Genomic DNA, 21,559 nt, shown 5'->3' with positions numbered 1-21,559 from the left:
AAATAACAAGAGAAAACATAGTAGCTACGGAAGATCATTTATATTATAGTTTTATATGTCTTATCCATTGCATGTTTTTCTAGGAAATTGTTTCACTGTCTTGTTATGACTTGGTTTTCCCTATAATACAAAGAGGATAGGAACAAATACTCTGAGGAAGAGACCTGAAAAACCCGAGGCTTATTTTGTAGCATTATAATATAAATTCTAGCAATCTATTGTTTGCTGAGTAGAATGACATTGGACTGGTTTCTTCAGCTCAACTTCAGCATATGCAGAGATGGGGACGGCTATCACAGAGAGAATGAGAGATGCAATGGTAGTTGCTATTGTCTTCCCTAATTTGGAACTTGAGGACCTAAAAAGACTTCATCATCCTGTAATGATTTGATTAGTTCTATAATATGCAATAAGTATATAAAGTGGGTGAAGTTAGGGACAACTATTTGTAAGAAGCTAGAGACAGTTAGATAAGGAAGATCTCCAGTGGACTTGCTTTGAAATCTGTATTTCTTTAAATTGTCTTTTATTTTTTTTTTAATGTTCTGTTCTGATTTGATATGGTTAACCTTACCCTCTTTGAGATGTAAAACAAATAGGTGGGACTGATAATCATATTACGGAGCTTTTGTTTGATCATAGAGCAGAATGGTTTGTAGGGTCACTTTTTGGAATGTCATTCTAAATACTTTAATTCTATAACATGAACAGCCATTTCCAAGATGACAATTTGTAACTTATCAACCGGCAATTTCTTACCTTTTGTTTGTCTGTAATTTAGTATTATTTCTACCCTTTTTTTTTATCTCCATGTATTTTTTTTCATTTCCTTTTCTTTAAATAAAAAAAAAAGAAAAACAAATGACGCAAAATAGCCAAAGCAATATTGAGCAAAAAGAGCAAAGTTGAAGGCATTATAATACCCAACCAAAACCACATTACAAATTATAGTAGCAAAAACAGCATGGTACTAACATAAAGACAAACACATAAACAAATAGAAGAGAAAACTCATCAGCAAGTCCACATATCTATAATCAACTCATCTTGGACAAGGTATCAAAAACACACATTGAAGAAAGGACACCAGCAGTTTGTAGAAAACAGCATAACCATAAGAATGAAATTAGACCCATGTGTCTCTCATCAGTTACAGAAACTGAGTCAAAATAAACCAGACCTAAGTGTATCAAGTATAATCAAAATATGGTGAACGTTTCAATTTTTTTAAATTTATTATAATAAAAGACACATACCACTAATCCTTTCTCAAAATAATCCCCCTCACTTCAAACACATTTATGCCATAATTCTTCACATTTTCTGAAACAGTTCTGGAAGTCCTCTTTTGTGTCTTTATGAGTTGTGATTAAAAAGGAAGGGAGGGAAAGAGGGAGGAAAGGAAGGAGAACAAAAGGAGGAAGGAAGAAAGAAAGGAAGGAAGGGAGGGAGGAAGATGGGGCCAGCCTTTAAGTAGAAGGCAGGAAAAGGACAGACACAGCGCTGAGAAGGTTTCTACCACTGGTTCCAACACAACACATCTAGTGACACCAAGACAAAAAGTGGAGGAGTGCTCAAGTCCCTCATGCTTCAAGTATGAAAGAAAAACAATCAAAATGTCTCCTAAAGGAAAAGGGTTAAAAACCAGTGAGAAAATGCCTAAAGATAAAAGGAAAGATAGCAGTGAAGTCAGGAAGGAAAACTTGCAGTCCATGTTGCCAGGCTGGCCCCACATGAGCTAGATCTCTCTGCATTAATAACAGAAGCATAATCAGAAAGAACTCCACAGTCAGACAAGATAATGCCAAGTCTGCATCACTTGTTGCCTTGCAGAAAGCGCCCACATTTATCTGGCATGATGGAAATGATGGAATTCCAAACATTAGTGGCTGACCCTGCTAACCACAAAGATGGAGAACAGTTTCACTCAGTCCAAACAAAAGACAGAAAAGAATTTATTAATACTATCCAAAAGAAAAGAGAAGCTACAGGAAAAGTCTTGTGGACTGAAGTGAAAATTTGTAAGAATCAAAAACTGGAACACATGCTCAATGCCCACAGAGGAATGCAGAGCTGCCATCAGGCAATGACTGAATGCTTTAAGGAGCAATACGAGACTCGCCCCCACACCCTGGTCACCAAAAAGCACTAACTGCCTATGAGAGTGATCCACTTGTCTCTCCTGGAGGAAGACAGACACCAGTGCTTAGATGTCTGAATTGACAATCATTTACCATCTACTGGGAGAACTCAGCATTGGCAATTCAGAGGAAAATGTGCAGGTGTCAGATTTATTGAGGGAATTTAAGGAGCTTCCCACAAAGGTGAATAAAGTGGTGGCCTTAATAGACGTGTGGAGAAAGGCTCAAAGCCTGGGACCTTCACTTAAGATACTGCTTTAGCAGCATAGCTATTTTTTGTGATAATCATGCTTAATAATTACAACATAAAACTTTTACAATAGTAAAAAAGAAAGAAATGATAAATGTTTAAAGATGTGAAAGTGTTAACCTGATTTGATTAGAACATACTGTATCTAAATATCACACTGTATCTTGTATATATGAAGAAATAAAAGAAATAATAAATGACATTCAATTTTAAAAGGAAAAGGAAAATAAACAGATAGATGAATAAATAAATATTTGTGTCTGATATGGAGGGGGGAAGTGGGTGTGTGCATGATGATTGCCACTGTCAGCTGACAAAGCATTTTCTGTCTTCCAAAGTAGATTATCCATGTAAATAAACGACTAATAAAGTTCTGCCCTCATGCTGCTCCCTCCCACTAGTGGGCAGGCAATCTTCCACAAAACAGGCCAGGTGGTGAGACTAGTCAGAGATCCCGAAGCCACTGCACCATGAGCGTCTCTGCCTTCAGCCCCACCAGATTCCCAGGCAGCATCTCTGGACTCCTCCAAGTGGTCTCCCTGCTCAGCCTGCTTCTGCTGCTGTTCAAAGCAGCCCACTTCTACCTGTGCAGACAATGGCTGCTCAAAGCTTTCCAGCAGTTCCCGTGTGCACCCTCCCACTGGCTTTTAGGGCACAAGGTAAGAAAAAGCAAGAAGGAGAGAGCAGGGAAGCTGGCGCTTTCAGAGTCTAGCCAGCAATCCACATGACAAAACTACCATGTAGCAAGCATGTGATCTTCAAGAAGCACCCAGTGACCCTCTCAGGCTGTGCTTATCTCAGCCTCAGGGAGCTCACTCTACAAGAAGCTGGTCCGGCTGTGACTCAGCTCTATCATACACTCCTTTTTTTTTTTTTGAATATCTGTCACTTGACCTGGCAGCCTTGCACTTGGAGACACTGTGGTTGACCCTTCCTGAGTTCTGTCTCCTCCAAGCTGAGCACCCCTGGCTCTCTCAACTGTGTGCAACAAACCAGACCTTGTTTATTTTCTATTTTGAGATGGGGTCTTGCTTAGTCTCTGAGTTGCCCAGGCTGGGCTCAAACTTGCAAGTCCAGCCTTAGGATCCTAGAGTGCTAGAACCAGCCGGGATACCACCTACTCCAGTCACTTGATGCCAACCTCTGTGCTTGGGCCTGAGCTTGTCTGGAGATACTGATATGAGTGTGATAGAATCCCTGCTCTGAGGGGAGCACATGGTAAACATGAATCTCAGGAGGTGTGGGGCCACAGGCAAAGACTAACAGGGAGGGCGATGACATCAGGTGGAGGAACCAACTAACTAGATTTGCCTGAGACTGGGGGAATCTCCAAAATGGGTGATCATGGAGGCTAACATATTGAAAATTATGGACACACAGAGTGAGACAACAGCACAATTCTGCTGATGAAGGGGACTGACATTAGAGTCACTTATGAAACAGCCTTTTTATTTGCCAGCTCAGCCTCCACTCTCCCCATGCTATGAGCTCACTGGAGTTGGCACAGGTCTGTGGAGTCCCCCTCAACAAGTCTTCCAGGAAGGAGAGAAAGGAACAATGTACAAGCTGAAGAGAGACAGCAATTACTCCCTGCAATGCCACCCCGTGGCTTGATGAGGGACTGCAAGAAGAGGAGCTCAGCAAGAGATTGCGCACTGAATCCACTTAAGAAAAGAGAAATAAGGAGCTCAGAAAGACACCTGAGTTGCTGATTCCCATTGCTTCTCTCATGCACACAACTTCATTTCGTGGGGCACAGAATCTGACTTAGGGAAAGTCCTGGGAGACAGCAAATTCTGGTTGACAGCATAGATAGGTTATGCATCCAACTCCAAATTTCTAATTTTTGCTGAATGATCCACAACTATGTCCCTCTGGTAGTCCTACCCTTCACTTCACTGCAAGGACTAGAACTAAACAAAAGTACTTACTGATTTGTCTTTCCCTTGGTGACAGATCCTGCCAGAAGACGAGCTGCAGCAGACGCTGAAATGGGTAAAGGAATTCCCAAGTGCCTATCCTCGCTGGTTCTGGGGGAGTGAAGCTCACCTGATCATCTACGACCCTGAGTACATGAAAGTGATTCTGGGGAGATCAGGTGAGACTAAAGCCTCATTTTAGCAAGAGGAGCTCCTTCCTCTGTAGTATACACATCTGACCCATCAAATTTCAAAGCACTTTTGAAATGTTGACCCCAGCCTTCCACTATGACCCACAATTTTCAAAGCACAGAGTAACACTTCAGGCATCAACTCAAAATGCTACCCATCATTTACCCAAGCCACAATTCAGCACATGGCCAACAATTCTTATTCATTACTGAAGTTTTAAAAATAACAAACTGCATGGGAGAGGAGGAGCTGGGCGGATCCGGAGTCCCTGCAGAAGCCCGTTCCTTTGTCTGAAGGACTGAATACTTCTGCAAGCAGAGAGGCATCGCAGCTTCCTGAGGCACCTCAGCCTGTGGTGAGTGCCCAGCACAGTCTGCCCAAATCTCAGACTGTTCCGGACCCCCCAGGCTTCTGGGTGCAGAGAAGTGGAACAGTGGGTTAGAGGCCACTACAGCTGCCTCCCCATCCCCCCCCCCCAGCTACACTTGGAAGTCTGCTGAGCTCCTGACGGATGGGCGGGCCTACACTAACCCCCGAGCCCAGCCGCACCTAGCCATCTCCTGCAGAGGAGGAGCTGGGCGGATCCGGAGTCCCTGCAGAAGCCCGTTCCGTTGTCTGAAGGACTGAATACTTCTGCAAGCAGGGAGGCATCGCAGCTTCCTGAGGCACCTCAGCCTGTGGTGAGTGCCCAGCACAGTCTGCCCAAATCTCAGACTGTTCCGGACCCCCCAGGCTTCTGGGTGCAGTGAAGTGGAGCAGTGGGTTAGAGGCCACTACAGCTGCCTCCCCATCCCCCCCCTCCCCCGGCTACACTTGGAAGTCTGCTGAGCTCCTGACGGATGGGCGGGCCTACACTAACCCCCAAGCCCAGCCTCGCCTAGCCATCTGCCTGCAGAGGAGGAGCTTGGCGGATCTGGAGTGCCTGCAGAATTCCCTTCCTTTGCCTAGAGGACTGTGGATATCTCTGCAACCAGGGAGGGATCACAGGCTCCTGAGGCACTGTGGCCTGTGGAGAGCACCCTAACCCAGCTGCAATTGAAGAGCTGTGGATCTTCCAAGGGGCAGGTGGGCGCACAGTGTCCCTGAGGCCCAGCTTGTCTGGAACTGCGGAGTTCTGAGCAGGCAGAGGAGGGACACTGGTTCTGCAGGCCCAATGGCTTGGGGTAGTGCGGTGTCAGAGGCTCAGTAGCTCCAAGCATAGAAGGGGATTTTCAACAGATCCTGAGGAAGCTTTCAAATAACACTTGAAACACAGAAATATACAAAATGACAAAACGAAAGACCAAATTACAACCTCAAACCTCCAGCCCATCTCAGGAAACCCTAGGAGCAATGTATATAGAAGAAAATATATCCCATCCACCTCATATATCGGACATAATAGCCACTAAAGTTGACAAACAACTCCAGGAAGCTTTAAAGAAATTCAAACTCGAAATAATCTCCCAGATAAAAGAAGAAATGATAAAAGAAATGAAAGAGATTCTAAATATATCTAAAGAAAACACAGATAAAAAATTGGAGGAACTAAACAAAAAGATAGAATCCCTAGACGAGCAATATAAGAAACAAACAGAATACATAATGCAGATGCACAGAGATATACAGGAAATAAAAAACTCCACTGAAAGTTGTAAAAACCGCCTTAATGAAAGTGAAGATAGAATTTCAGACCTTGAAGACAGGATTGCAGCTAGTGAACAGGAAAGGAAAGATCTTTTGAAAATAACAAGGAATCAGGAAACAACAATTCAACAACTGCAAGACGATGCAAAGAAGAATAACATAAGAATGATAGGGATTAATGAAAGGGAGGGAGACAACATAAAGGATGTCAAGCGGATATTTAGAGAAGTAATAGCTGAAAATTTCCCAAGCATGAGATCAGAAACTGACATCAAGATCAGTGAAGCATATAGAACTCCAAACACTCATAACCAAAATAAAACTACACCCAGACATATAATAATCACCATCCCAGAAATCCAACACAAAAATAGATTACTAAAAGCTGTCAGAGAGAAAAGACAGATCACTTATAAAGGAAAACCTATCAGAATCACAGCAGACTTCTCAGCACAAACGATAAAGTCAAGAAGAGCATGGAGTGAAATATTCCAGATCCTAAAGCAAAATGATTTCCAACCAAGACTGATATATCCTGCAAAACTATCATTCAAAATAGATGGTGCAATACGATACTTCCATGACAAAGAACACCTGAAGAACTTCATGAACACCAAACCGACCCTGCAAAAAATATTGAAAGACAGTTTAGATACACAAAGGAAAAAACCACTAAGCAAAGCAAATAATTAAACAGAACAGAAGGATAAAGATGCAACAGCAGAGAGATAACATTCCTACAATTAACCAGCATTTAACAGTAATAACCATTAATGTAAATGGTCTCAATGCACCAATCAAAAGAAACAGACTAGCAGAATGGATCAAGAAACAAAATCCAACCATATGCTGTTTACAGGAAACCCATCTAACCCAGAAGCATACTCACAGACTGAAAGTCAAAGGATGGAAAACAATTCTTCATGCAGCAGGAATCCAGAAAAAGGCAGGAGTAGCCATTCTGTTTGCAGACAACGTGAACTTTAAGCCAACAATGACCATAAAGGACAAACAAGGTCACTACATACTTGTAAGGGGAAAACTCCAAGAGGAAGAGATAACTATCTTAAATATATACGCACCAAACTCCAGAGCACCAAGTTATATAAAACAATTATTAACAGAAATGAAAACTCAAATTATCAGTAACACAATTGTAACAGGAGACCTTAATACGCCATTGACACCAAGGGACAGATCAACCAGACAGAAAATGAGCAAAGAAATAACAGAACTGAATCATACCTGTGAACAAATGGGTTTGATAGACATATACAGGATGTTCCACCCAACAACATCAGAATACACATTCTTCTCAGCAGTACATGGATCATTTTCTAAAATAGACCATATATTAGCTCACAGAACATATTTAAACAAGTGCAAAAGAGCTGAAATCATCCCTTGCATGTTATCGGATCATAGCGCTCTGAAATTAGAAATTAATGATAAAAGATACTGCAAAAATCCCACAAACACATGGAAACTGAATAACACACTCTTGAGTAATCAGTGGGTCACAGAGGAAATTAAAGAAGAAATCAAACAATACCTAAAAGAAAATGAAAATACAGATACAACTTACCGGAACCTGTGGGATGCAATGAAAGCCGTCCTGAGAGGAAAATTTATTGCACTGAGTTCCCACATCAGGAAAACAGAACGAATACAAATAAATAATTTGATGCTACACCTCAAACAGCTAGAAAAAGAAGAGCAAGTCAAGCCCAAAGCCAAAAGAAGAGAGGAAATTATAAAAATCAGAGCAGAAATCAATGCAATAGAGACTAAGAAAACAATCCAAAGAATCAACAAATCAAAGAGTTGGTTCTTTGAAAGAATAAATAAAATCGATAAGCCCCTAGCCAACCTTATTAAAAAAAGGGAAGAAAAAGCTCAAATTCATGCAATAAGAAATGAAAAAGGAGAAATCACTACAGACCCAATAGAAATACAGAAGATCATCAACACCTACTTCGAAAACCTCTACTCTCAAAAGTTTGATAACACAGAAGAAATAGACAGATTCTTAGAAGCATATGAAGTGCCAAAGCTACATCAAGAGGATGTAAAACTGTTGAATAACCCAATCTCTGTTACTGAAATTGAAAATGTAATTAAGTCCTTACCCACCAAGAAGAGCCCAGGCCCAGATGGATTCACTGCAGAATTCTACAAGAAATACAAAGAAGACCTAATGCCGACACTCCTCAAACTGTTCAATGAAATTGAAAGGGAAGCAATCCTTCCTAAGTCATTCCTGGAAGCAAATATTACTCTAGTACCAAAACCTGAGAAAGACCCAACTAAAAAAGAGAACTATCGACGGATCTCCCTAATGAACACAGATGCAAAAATCCTCAATAAAATATTGGCAAATAGGATCCAGCAAATCATCAAGAAGATTATACACCATGACCAAGTGGGATTCATCCCAGGAATGCAAGGATGGTTCAACATACGCAAATCAATAAATGTAATCCACCATATCAATAAAGCCAAAACTAAGAATCACATGATCATTTCTATAGATGCAGAAAAAGCCTTCGATAAGGTCCAACATTTATTCATGATAAAAACTCTACAGAAAATTGGAATAGATGGTCTTTACCTCAATATAATAAAGGCCATTTATGACAAACCAACAGCCAGCATCATACTAAATGGCCAAAAATTGAAAGCCTTTACTTTAAAATCAGGCACAAGACAAGGATGTCCTTTATCACCACTCCTATTTAATATAGTACTGGAAGTACTAGCCAGAGCAATTAGGCAAGAAAGAGAAATAAAAGGGGTAAAGATAGGAAAAGAAGAAGTTAAGTTATCATTGTTTGCAGATGACATGATACTCTACATAGAAGACCCCCTAAACTCCATTGAAATACTCTTAGATACAATAAATAAATTCAGTAATGTGGCTGGATACAAAATCAATACTCAGAAATCAATAGCATTCCTATACACGAACAACAAAATTACAGAGAGGGAAATAAGAGAAACTGGACTATTCACATTAGCAAGCAAAAAAATGAAATATTTAGGAATTACTCTTACGAAAGAAGTGAAAGACTTATACAGTGAAAACTATAATACACTGAAAAAGGAAATTGAAGATGATCTCAGAAAATGGAAAGACATCCCTTGCTCATGGATAGGAAGAACAAACATTGTGAAGATGGCCATTCTCCCAAAACTCTTATACAGATTCAATGCAATCCCAATAGAAATACCATCAACATACCTTATAGATCTAGAGAAATCACTCCTAAATTTCATCTGGAACCAGAAGAGACCTAGAATCGCAAAGGCAATTCTAAGCAGCAAAGGCAAAGCAGGAGGCATCACAATCCCTGACTTGAAATTATACTACAAAGCAACAGTAGTAAAATCAACATGGTATTGGAATCAAAACAGAGACGAAGATCAATGGAATAGATTAGAAGATACAACCACAACTACAAACACACTCAACCACCTTATCTTTGATAAAGGAGCCAAGCAGGTTCACTGGAAGAACGACAGTCTCTTTAATAAATGGTGCTGGAAAAACTGGCTCTCCATTTGCCGAAAACTAAAGCTAGACCCATGTCTATCACCATGAACTAAATTAAAATCTAAATGGGTCAAAGATCTGAATATTAAAACAGAAACACTAAATCTATTGGAAGACAAAATAGGTAGAAACCTTGGAGACATAGGAGTAGGTAAAGAATTCATGAACAGGACTCAAACCGCACGGGAAATACTTCCCAGAATCAATAACTGGGACCACTTCTTATTAAAAAGTTTCTGCATGTCAAAAGAAATCTCCAGCATAGTGAAAAGAAAACCCACAAACTGGGAAAAGATTTTAGTGAACTCTCTCTCAGACAAGGGCCTCTTGTCTAAAACATATAAAGAATTAAAAAACTCAGACCTCCAAAATTCAAAGATCCAATCCAAAAATGGGCATCTGAGATGAATACGCAATTCTCAGATGAAGAAATGCAAATGGCAAATAAATACATGAAAAAATGCTCATCATCATTGGTCATCAGAGAAATGCAAATTAAAACCACACTGAGATACCATCTCACTCCTGAAAGAATGGCCAGGATCAAGAAAACCAACAACAACAAATGCTGGAGAGGATGTGGGGAAAAAGGAACTCTCCTGCACTGTTGGTGGGAGTGTAGACTGGTACAGCCTTTGTGGAGGTCTGTCTGGAGGTTTCTCAAAAAGTTGGGATTGGAAATCCCATTTATTCCAGCTATTCCACTTCTAGGCATATTCCCAGAAGAACTGAAAGCATCATACCACAGTGATTTATGTGCACCTATGTTTATAGCAGCACAATTTGTAATCGCCAGATCTTGGAAACAACCCAAGTGTCCATCAACTGAGGAATGGATAAAAAAGTTGTGGTATTTCTATACAATGGAATATTATTCAGCTATAAAGAAGGATCACATTGAGATATTTATCAATAAATGGGTGCAGCTTGAGACCATACTCATAAGTGAAATAAATCAATCTCGCATGTATGAATACCGAATAGTTTCCCTAATGTAAGTAATGATTCAAATATATGAAAATATGTGGCAATCATGATTCCCCATTATGTGGCCTTGAAGCCTTATAAAATTTTCACTTATTAATTAGAAAGGCTTTATTCCGGGCTTCTTGATATGGAAATATTTGAAGCTATAGTATATGAAGTTTTATCCAAATATCTCAAGGAAAAAGACAGACACTATGGTAACTATTATTCTTTAAAAAAATTATTTAGTTATTTCTTATGTTTATTTTAATTAAGGGAAAAATTTAAAAAATTAGGATATATAATAGTAACTCTTTTCGATTTCCTATTAACTTGTTTTGAAGTCCTGTAATGCTCCCACGATCTTGTTTTGACTGATTAGACTCTGTTCCATTCTGTGGGATAGTATCAGGTCTGAGGGTATAGGCAACTACTTTGAAGGCAGTAAGATTCACTAAGATGCCCATTCTGGTTTGACTATTGTCTCCTTTGGAAGTCCTGTAATGTTTACAATGTCTAAGTTTTATTGGTCTTGTTCTCTACTGTTTTGTCCAACTTTATAATATCTAATGAGATAGACAAATCTTTTTAAGGAAACAAGAGACAACGTTGATAACTATTGTTAATAACCGTATACTCTGTTCTACATCATGTGCTAAGTCCAACCTTGGTTTTCACTAACAGCTTTGTTCTGCCATATTTGACTTTATTCTCCCCCCCCAAAAAAGTAATAAGAACTAAGGAGTAATAAAATCTAAAATGTGTAAATTTTGTTGTGAAAAGAGAGGAAGGGGAAAAAAGAGCTCTAACGGATATAACAGCAACTGTGTATAGGGATGTTGAATAGCTGACTATATTAATGTTTTTGGATCATTGAACACAGCTGTTTGTAGTCTCTCTGTTTGAATGTCTACTTTGTATTCTTTGATACTGTGATTTGAGCAACTATTTCCAAGATGATAATATGTAATCTATTAACAGGTGATTTCTTACTGTTATGCTTTTTTTTGTAGTTCTGTATTATATGTAACCTTACACCGCTTTGTTTTGTTTTGTGTTTTTCTCTTTTTCCTCTTAAATAAAAAAAAAACTGCATGGGGCCAATTTTCTGTTTTCTTTCTTTTTAAACTTTCTTTCTTTAAATCAAAGTAAGGAATGCGTTGTATAAAGTGATCTAAATCTGAAAAGCAAACTATGTACACCAATTTGGGTTCAAAACCACTAATTGTCACCTGTTTGATGTCATGAAATGACTGAGCCAGGACCCACACTAGCAAAGCAATAAGCTCTGTTTTATTCCTTGGCATTGAGGCTGTAGCCATTGTTTCTCCCCAGTTCCTCATCACAGTCCTGGGAGTGGTCAGCTTCTAGTACAAGGAGCCTACCTTCCTGAGACAAACTGACTGTCAGGTTTAAGGGATTAGAAGCAACAGCAGGTGCCATAACATCAGCTGCCACCTGGCAGTCATCAAGAATTTTAACGTGCCATAGTTTGAACAACAGTTTCCTTAGGGCCACATTATTTGGCCTTCAGTTTCCTTTAATGCCCTTGCTTACCTTTCAGATCCAAAGGCCATTTCTTTCTACAGATTCCTGGCACCCTGGATTGGTATGTATGTTTAAATTGAGAGCACAATTATTGTCCAATAAAGTTTCCCTAGTGCTACTTCTCTGGTTTACAGAGAACAAGTACCTAGTCAAGACTGTCATGAACCATCCCTAAATCGACCCTCATTTTTCTTCTCATTAGACACTTATCCCTTCCTACTGCTGAAATGAGCCCTCCTGAAGATCAGCTCCTGCCCTATCTCTTCAAGCATTCCTACCTGGCATTTTTTATGCCCCTCCTTGACCTAACACCAACACTTTTTAAAAATCTTTATCTAAGAAGAGTTGTCATAATCACAGCAGATGGACCATCCCAATTGGAAAAGTCTATGTTCATGAATATACGTGACCTTCCTGCCTTTGTCCAAGAAATTCTACCCTCAAGGGTTGTCTTCCCCAGTTCCACATTAGAGTTCCTCCCAAATTATCCCAGGGATCTGATTCTGTCACATACATACATACCACACACACACACACACACACACACACACACACACACACACAGATTACATACACCTATCTCTGGTGCAGGGTATGGTTTGCTCCTGTTGAACGGACCAACATGGTTCCAGCACAGGCGAATGTTGACCCCAGCCTTCCACTATGACATCCTGAAGCCCTATGTGGAAATCATGGCCAACTCTGTTCGAGTGATGCTGGTGAGTCTGTCTTTCACGAATGTACACTCACAGCAAACACTCAGATGCTGGTCTTCAACACATGTGACCTCAGACAGTCATATGGAATAACATACTTTAAGTTAACCCTGTGACAGTACACAGGACACAGAGGATCCAAGCATCAGGGTCAAGCCACATTGTGCTCATCACCCATGACAGAGTGTCATGGTGGATACAGGACCCACCTTGCACTTTCAGGTCTTTAGCACAGTGGATTAGTGGAGGAGTCAGGCCTGCTCAACACCAGGACTGCTTGTCCCCGGCTGGCCTGAGGAACAGCAGCAGCTGCAGTGGCTCAGGGAATCTCACAGCATATCATTTAATTGCCTCAGGCACACATTTTCTTCGTGGGTTTTGAGTAATACATGCAGTAAAATGGACAATAGGAGCACATTCTTACAGCCAACCTGCCATCCCATCATGTTTCAACAAGACTGGTTCTGATCCAGCTGGTCTCAGCAAACGTTTTAATGAGTAAACAAGAATTAGAGGCTAGGGATTTAGCTCAGCGGCATAAGCACCTGCCTTGCAAGCAGGCAGTCGTGAGTTTGATCCCTGGTACCGATAAAAACAAAAAAGACAAAAAAAATGACTAAACAAGAATCAAAGTCTCTTATGGCCCTCATTAGAAGAGCCCACAGTAAAAGCTTAGGTTTTCTTTTAGTTGACACATTTGCCTTCTAAAATTGGAGTCCCACTATTCCCTCAGATCAAGCCCAATTCTCAGAATATTGAAGAATCATCTTCCCTTTTATCCCCTGAAAAATCTATTTTGTTGGTTGAAAAAAAAAAAGAAATGAAAAACATAGCTGGTTGCCAAAACTTTCAAATTTATTTCAGGTCTTACAGAATGCTATGCTTAATTCTTAAATAAGTCGAGAGAATCTGGAATATGGGGCGGTGGGGGAATTCTAGTCTATTTAACTGAAGAATTCTGGAGAAAGTAAGAAGGTAAATGTTATCCTCCCACCATAGGACAAATGGGAAAAGCTCATCAGTCAAGATGCCTCTATGGAGATCTTTCAACCTGTTTCCTTGATGACACTCGACTCGATCATGAAGTGTGCCTTCAGCTACCAGGGCAGTGTCCAGCTGGACCGGTCAGTGACAGCCTTTCAGCTGAGAAGTCCTTATTCTTGCTACTGATATAGACTCATTTGAGAAGCAAGTGGCGCAGCCCACCTAGTGCATCCAGCCATATTTGGTTTGCACTATTTCTGCTACAAAACAAGATTCTGTTTTAAGCCCCAAACCACCTGTAATTCCAGTCTAGATCCAAACCTGCCTCAGCCATACACCCCTGATTCCTAGCAAGATTGAAAACCCAGCTGCTCACCATTTTCTAAAGGCCAGAGAGTCACAAAGACTATAAGATAGAAGTAACACATGACTCAGTGTTTTGTGCCCCCACCTTTGAGGGAATAGCCCCTCTACCTCCAGGTCAGATCTCCTTTCAGTTCAATCTGTTCTGTATCTTCTCCCTCAGGAAATCCCGGCCCTACCTCCAAGCCATTGAGGAGATGAACAACATGTTTTTTTCCCGTGTAAGGAATATGTTTCACCAGAATGACACCATCTACAGTTTGTCGTCAAATGGCCAACGCTGCAAACGTGCCACTCAGATTGCCCATCACCACACAGGTACTTTCTCCCCCTCCTGTGTCCCATCTTTACCAGACTTAACCCAGTAGAAATGGCGTCAGCCCTTCAGATAGAACCAAGCCCTCTGGTGCCCTTGCAAAACCTGAGGCTCATGCTGGTCTTCCCTAGTGCAAGGGAGCTGAGATGTGAAGGTGTTAGGTAAGGTGCTCTCACATTGGTGATTCTGAGCAACACTGAAGAGCTGTACTCCTGGGGAAAACTTGACCTGTATCAAATAGTGCTGAATTCCCACTCCTGACCCACACACTGCACTCTCATCCTGAGCTCCACAACACTTCCATATTGGGTCCGGGGAGGGAGATACAGGTTGGGTTGCTGTAGGTTTCTGTAGTTCTTGGTTCTACCTAGGAACTTTTGTTCTGGGATAGACCAAATAATAAAGCAGAGGAAGGCTCAGCTGAAGGATGACAAAGAGTTGGAGAACATCAGAAAAAAGAGACACTTGGATTTCCTGGACATCCTCCTGTTTGCCAAAGTAAGACTGTGTGGGAGAGCCTAAGGCTTTGATCAAACTCACAGAGCAGGGACAAACCCTCTTTGGTTGTTTGTGTTCCACCTCAGACAGAAAATGGGAGCAGCTTATCAGACGAGGACCTGCGTGCTGAGGTGGACACCTTCATGTTTGAGGGCCATGACACCACAGCCAGTGGTATCTGCTGGACCTTGTATGCTCTTGCTACACACCCCAGCCATCAACAGAGGTGCAGGGAAGAGGTCCAGAACCTCCTGGGAGATAAAGGCTCCATTACTTGGTGAGTAAGAGCTGAAGAGGTGGGAGAGCACAGCCTCTTTTGCCAGGGGAGACCTCAGTCTTTCCAGACTCTTTCTGCCCTTCAGGATGGGCTTCATTTCAGGGAACACCTTGACCAGATGTCCTATATCACCATGTGCATCAAGGAGGCCCTGAGGCTCTATCCACCAGTTCCATTTGTTGGCAGAGAGCTCAGCAAACCTGTTACCTTCCCTGATGGAAAATCTTTACCCAAAGGTATAACCTTTCCAGGATCACCTAAGTTCTCCTCAAGGATAGGGAAGAATTAGGAAATTCATGTGTGGTTCAGCAGTTCTGAATCTGGCTGGGTCTTTCTTTATTGTCAATAAATGAATGCTTCTTACTTATAGAGTACATTTTTCTTATGTAGAACATAAGCCTACATGAACTATACAGCTCCTTCTAATACTGTCTATTCACATGGTTACCACCCTACACTACTCCTGTTCTTCAGCTGACATTCGTTCTTCTTTAGAATGCACAGTCTTGCAATGTTGCAGTTAATTGCAGTTTGGTGATAGTGACATTCTTTGATTCTAACACTCTAGGCTCCAATTCTAGATGACATGTATGACCATATTTGTCCCTTTGATTGCCAGGAATCTCAAAGGGTAGATTTTTCTCACATCTTTTTTACATCTTCTATATTTGATATAATATATTGCATAATTGAGTAAAAAACTATATGTATTAATAAATGTAATGCGATTTATCCTGTGGGAATTTCCCCACAGAGAAATATTAACTTTTAGATTTTGGCCTCTAAAATTCTAACACCCTAAAATGTAGAGGATGATGAGAGAAACAGATAGGGGCTAAGGAGACGTGGTTCTTATGCGGAGTCAAGACAAATGAGCAGTGAATTCTATGCCATTGGTCAGCTATGGTCCAGTCCTTGAGGAGCACTCATGTTGAAGGCAGAAAGCAGCTGATAGCCAGATCTAAGAACCCTGCTATGGTAGCAAACGACTTGTTGGTTCACCCTCCACTAAACGTGAGTCCCAGTCCTGCCACATCCTACCTGCGCAATAGCTGACAATTCCTCTCTGAAATGTAGTTACCTCATCTGAAAAATGGGGCTATATCAGTGCTTTCTCTGGAGGGTTGTTATGAGGACTAAATGAATTAATGTATGCTCCTCAGTGAAAATCCTTTATCAACAAAAGTTCTCATTTGATTTATAACAAAAAGGAAAGTCCAATTCTTTCTTGCATCTCTCTTAAAGTCATAGTTTTCTGTTCTTCACCTGTGTTCAGGTAGTTTATTTACCAAGTCCACCCATATCTTTAGCAACAAGATCACTTTGCTCAAAATGATGATTTGTGGCATTCGGACCTTTTGTGCATGTCTATCTCCTACTGGCAGAGGGACCAGGAACTAACATCATGTGCATAATCAGTCTTTTCTCTGTCTTCCTCTGTCCCCCAGGTATTAACGTCATACTCTCTTTTCATGGCCTTCACCATAACCCGAAGGTGTGGCCAAATCCTGAGGTATGATGTCCCTGAGAGGAAAAGAGGGAAGGGAAGGAGGTGATTCCTCAGGAACCCCTCCTCCTTCTCTTTCCTCTGGGCTTCCTGTCCCCTCTTGGTTTGGAACAAGGGACTTGGCCCCTACCTGTGCAGACACTGGTTCTCTTTCTGCAGATATTTGACCCTTCCCGATTTGCACCTGATTCTTCCAGACACAGCCACTCATTCCTGCCCTTCTCAGGAGGACCAAGGTGAGGTGTCCTGTGTTGGTAATTTGGTAATAGGGAATGAGGCTACTTTCCTGTAGCAAACCCTGCTACCTCCTATGCTCACATAGGGCCTCTTCTAATATACCCTTCTTTGTTGGTGTTATGGAAAGAAGCCTTGTGCGGATACATCTCTGCACATAAGAAATAGAACATTTCGGGGCACACCACAGAGACCTTGGCCCAATGGCCAGGTCAAATCCCAGTGTCAGTAGACATTACACATTCCAGTGTGTCCTGCTGCTTTCCTCAATTTAGAAGTATGATGTTAGGAATTAGAAATGTTTGTGTATGTCTGACTTCAGATGACGTGCTTTTTGACTGCCAGGAATCTCCAAGGGTAGATTTTTCTCACACATTTGCAATCCAGCCACCACTCTTTCTATTGATTCATTTTTTCTCAAGTCACTGCAGCAAGTGATTAGTTTGCCTGGATTCACTTTCTGGGTGCCTGCTATCTGCCACCTCTTTAGTCATATTTTGAAAATTTACAGTAAGCCATCAAAGAAAGTTTCACAGCACATTTTCAGTCTCTCCCAAAGTAATTTTTGACTGCGTTTCAATGTTCACATTCTTCTTACTTTTCCAGTTGTCAAAATGGGATAGATGAAGTCCAGTGTAAATACTTTGAAATTACACTTAGATCCAACATAGTTCCACTTTGGATTTTTTAAAAAAAAGCATTAAAATGAGAACAGTAAACTTCCTTTGAGAGAAATCTACTATTTTGTATATACTGCATGTCACTGGACAGGTTCCTGGTGTGTAAAATATAAAACACAATTGAAGTAGCTGCTGAGCTGGACAAGAACACCTCAAAAGGGCTTCTTTGACCCTCAAAGCCCATGAGACTTGCCCAGTAGGATGTAACTTACTATAATGTTTATAAAGAAGTGGTAGAAACAGGTTTTTCTCAGTCAGTATTTTTATGAATTCTTCAAATTCAAAATAAAACAACTTTCCTAGAACCAGCTTCAAGGAACTTGCCTTTGCAAAAATAGACTTTCTAGAATTTGATTTTTGTTCTAAGACAGTACCTCCTTGTACACTGACTATAAGTCATATTGCTGCCACTAGAGGACAGGAGAATATGAGGTAGCTCAATTTTTAGGTAAATTTCTTATATTATTTTAAAATCAATTAAATTGAATTTCTTAACTCTTGTGAAGTTAATTAACTTAACTCAACTATAAAGGAAGGCCTTACATCAGCCTCTATGTGCCAAGTCCTATACTGGGTTATAAAATTAAAGATATCATTCCTCTCTCCAAGTGTTCAGTCAAGGGCAAATATGTGCTCTACAGAAAGAAGTAGCCATGCTTAAGGAAGACATCCTTCCTTCCTTTATTCTTTCACTCTCAGTGGGATGGTCCACATTCCCAGCACTGTCTCAGTCTCTGGGTTGAGTAAAGTACCAGTGGTATCACTGCGACCCCAGGAAGGAAAGGGACAGCGGAGCAGGGATGAGGACCAGCTGGTCATTTGTCTGGGCCTTAAGGATGTACAGGCAGAGATGGAAGAAGAACATGTTTGTGATGTGAGCTAGAACATGGGATCACATAGGTAGGAGGTGAGAGAGACAGCAGACATAGAAGATGTGGATGCACCATCCTGCTTAAGGAAAGACATGGAAGTATCAGTGTGGAAGAAGGGAAAGCACAGACACAAGAGAAATCTGGGACAAAAACACTGAAGAAACAAGCAGGGACATTTCTGAGATGAATTTAGAAGGATACAGATTGGTGGCCTGGGGTGGGAGAGGGAAGTAGGTGCCTGACCACTGAGTGGGATCCCCAACCTGACCCCCCTTTGGTTCCTTATTAACACTTGGCTCCTGTCAGTGAACTTTCTTGAATCTCTAAATGCAATGAACTAACCAACAGTTAACGCTTTAAATGACTCAAGAGATCAGACTGCCCCTCTGGCTCTGTCCTAAGAGAGTGATTCCATGCCTGTGAGAGCAACAGTGGGCCAGGGGTAGCCATGCACAACTAGAAGACTTTGTCAAAGTTCAAGAGAGAGTGACCCAAGACCTAGGGCAGAGCTTTGCGTGAGTCAAACCGGGCATATAAATAGCCTGAATGCCCAGCTCTGGGCTGGGACTCAGGCACTAGTTCCTGACCAGCTCAGCATAGCTTCTGAGGCTATATCTTGTTTCACTGTTCCTGTCTGGCCTAGGAACTGCATTGGGAAACAATTTGCCATGAATGAACTGAAGGTGGCTGTGGCCCTGACCCTGCTCCGTTTTGAGCTACTGCCAGACCCCACCAGGGTCCCCATCCCCATACCACAACTTGTGTTGAAGTCCAAAAATGGGATCCAATTGTATCTCAGGAAGCTCCACTAACCTTGGTGAGTCAACAACAGGTTCTGAGGGTCTGCTGCCTACCATCCTGTCGTCAGGTCCCCAGCCCGTCTCTCATCTCCTGCTTTCTATCTTCTCATCTTCCTGCTGTCCTGCCTCCTTCCTATGTGTCCTTCTTTTTTTTCAAACTCCCTATTTGCTTGTCTGCTACCTGTCTCCTTTCTGTTGCATCTCTGTTTATCTAGGCCCTGATCACCTGCCTATCCTTCAGCCTACCTACCTCTCTACCTGTTCTTTCCTTTTCTGCCTGCTGATTTTAATCTGTATGAGTTCCTGCTGATGTTATAATCAACTATCACAACCTTTGTGATTTGAAGTAATGAAAATCTACTCTCTCATAGTTCTGGAGATCAGAAGTCAAAAATAGGTACCACTGGAGCTAAAGATTTAGCTCAGTGGCATACGTGCTTGCCTTGCAAGGGTGTAGTCATGAGTTCGAACCCCTGTACTGATTTAAAAAAAAAAAGGTATTACTAGGAGAAGATCTAGTTGTTAGTGTAGCCATCTTCTGCAGAGTTTTGGAGAAAATAATTTTAATTGTCCTTCCACTTTACAGATTCATTTCTTGTATTCCTTGGAACTAGCTCCTCTTTCTTTAAAGAATAATTTACCCATCTCAAAGTTTTTTACTTAATCAACCTTTCAACTTTCAGAGTTCTGTTTGCCATATGAGATAACATAATCCTGAGCTTCAAAGCTGAGGCATTGGACATCCTGGGAAAACATTATGCAGTCTGCCACTGTCCCTCCTGAACTGTCACCGGATTTCGCCTGCAAGGCGTCTATCTGCCTGTATTTCTCTCACTCGAGCTTCTCTATCTCCTTCTTCCTTGCAGTAAAGTTCCTAATGTCACATGGAGTGTCTTGGCCTCTTGTAAGACTATGGCAGGAAAAAAGAGATCGAAGGAAAGGAGACAAGTCCCTTCTGAGGAAGAAGAAAATGACATGTGGCCTGTGGTGCCAGAACTTCTTCTTGGCCTTATGGAGCCCACCCTCTTTGAGTGGCCTCACACATGTGACTCCTCATGCCCCATACCAATCCAGCTGCTGAGGCTCCAGTAGCTGAGTTTAGACAAAGGGCTTTTCTCTGGGATCTCAGAGAAGCTCACATCTGTCATGGAAGGAGACAAAAGCCTCTATTATATTCAAGGACTACGTTACTTGCCCTAGACTTTTCAGAAGCTCCAGCTAAAGCTCATCTTGAGCTGAGCAGGAAAGCCTTCCAACCTGATCTGGCATGAGAGCCTCAAGACCTTGCTATTCACAGATCCAATGAGATGTGAGAAGAGAACCCGGCCTGGCCGTGTCACCAAGTCACCTGTCAGCCTCCTTCACATATAGGACCTTAATACTCCTCAGGAGGCTCAGAGAATGGACAACTGTCAGTCAAGAGCTGGCAAGAGTCTCCTCATCTGACCGGAGGGGATGTCAGAACCCAAGCAGCTCCTCCTGCCCCATGAAGTCTCCCTGGCTGGCTACCCTGAAGGATGAGGGGCATCAACAACTCTGCCCACAGATGGAGGCTTCCTGGTTCCTGGTACTTCTGACCCTGGTCCTGCTCCCTACTTTCATCCCTCTAGGTACTACCACCAGATTCCCTGGTCTTCTGTTCTTGCTTCTGTGAGTCTCCATTAAATAAGCCTCTGCTTGTTTTGCTGGTTCTGAGCACAGATTCCCCAGTTGCCTCAATAGCTGTAGATGCTATAGACAGAACTTCCTGCAGTCATCTGATGTCCCCAGCATGTTATGGTCCATATCTTCTCTCTAAGTTGAAACCTGCTGCCAAGACTTCTGTCCCGTCCTTCTGGCCTCCTAAGTCACTGGGCTCATTTGGTCTTGCTCTGAAGAGGGGCAGGAGAGACCAGACTGGATTCTAAACCAAGAGGAAAGGGAGAGTTGGGAAAAAGAGTTATCTGGGAATATCACAAACAGCATGTCCAGCAGCAGGCCCAGCATCAGGAGGTGCAAAAAGTGGTGCAGGGCATGTTCAGAGCACACAGGACAATAGAAGCTCAGAATTCTGGATGACCAGCCATGAACATGTGGTGCAACTACAGGATTCCACAGGATATGGAAGTGTGACTCAA

General features: G+C 41.7%; 1 protein-coding gene across 2 annotated transcripts; it reads left to right on the top strand.

Annotated features, from left to right (window-relative positions):
- Positions 1–2,802: 2,802 nt before the first annotated feature.
- On the top strand, positions 2,803–21,137 carry LOC106025284 (cytochrome P450 4A6-like). Of its 2 annotated transcripts, XM_063236411.1 has the most exons (13): positions 2,803–3,050; positions 4,348–4,489; positions 12,212–12,256; positions 12,787–12,914; positions 13,911–14,035; positions 14,422–14,576; positions 14,966–15,072; positions 15,159–15,349; positions 15,452–15,585; positions 16,798–16,862; positions 17,016–17,092; positions 19,286–19,459; positions 20,126–21,137. In XM_063236411.1, exons 1-12 carry the CDS (start codon positions 2,862–2,864, stop codon positions 19,452–19,454), a joined length of 1,527 nt encoding a protein of 508 aa, XP_063092481.1. In that variant the 5' UTR covers positions 2,803–2,861; the 3' UTR covers positions 19,455–19,459; positions 20,126–21,137. The 2 variants fall into 2 exon arrangements, 1 of the variants encoding a protein (XP_063092481.1); XR_010043154.1 differs by lacking the exons at positions 16,798–16,862; positions 20,126–21,137 and having other exon boundaries at positions 19,286–19,390.
- Positions 21,138–21,559: the final 422 nt, after the last annotated feature.

The sequence above is a fragment of the Cavia porcellus genome, unplaced genomic scaffold (genome assembly GCF_034190915.1).
Source record: "Cavia porcellus strain 051 isolate PalLab524CR breed Dunkin Hartley unplaced genomic scaffold, mCavPor4.1 scaffold_25, whole genome shotgun sequence".
NCBI classification, from domain to species: Eukaryota; Metazoa; Chordata; class Mammalia; order Rodentia; family Caviidae; genus Cavia; species Cavia porcellus.
This window is presented reverse-complemented; position numbering and strand designations above follow the sequence as displayed.

Excerpts from the sequence above, each read along its gene's own strand:
- LOC106025284 (XM_063236411.1), top strand. The coding sequence starts at position 2,862 with ATGAGCGTCTCTGCCTTCAGCCCCACCAGATTCCCAGGCAGCATCTCT. Across the intron at positions 3,051-4,347 it reads ACTGGCTTTTAGGGCACAAG|ATCCTGCCAGAAGACGAGCT; the intron begins GTAAGAAAAAGC and ends CCTTGGTGACAG. Across the intron at positions 12,915-13,910 it reads ACTCTGTTCGAGTGATGCTG|GACAAATGGGAAAAGCTCAT; the intron begins GTGAGTCTGTCT and ends CTCCCACCATAG.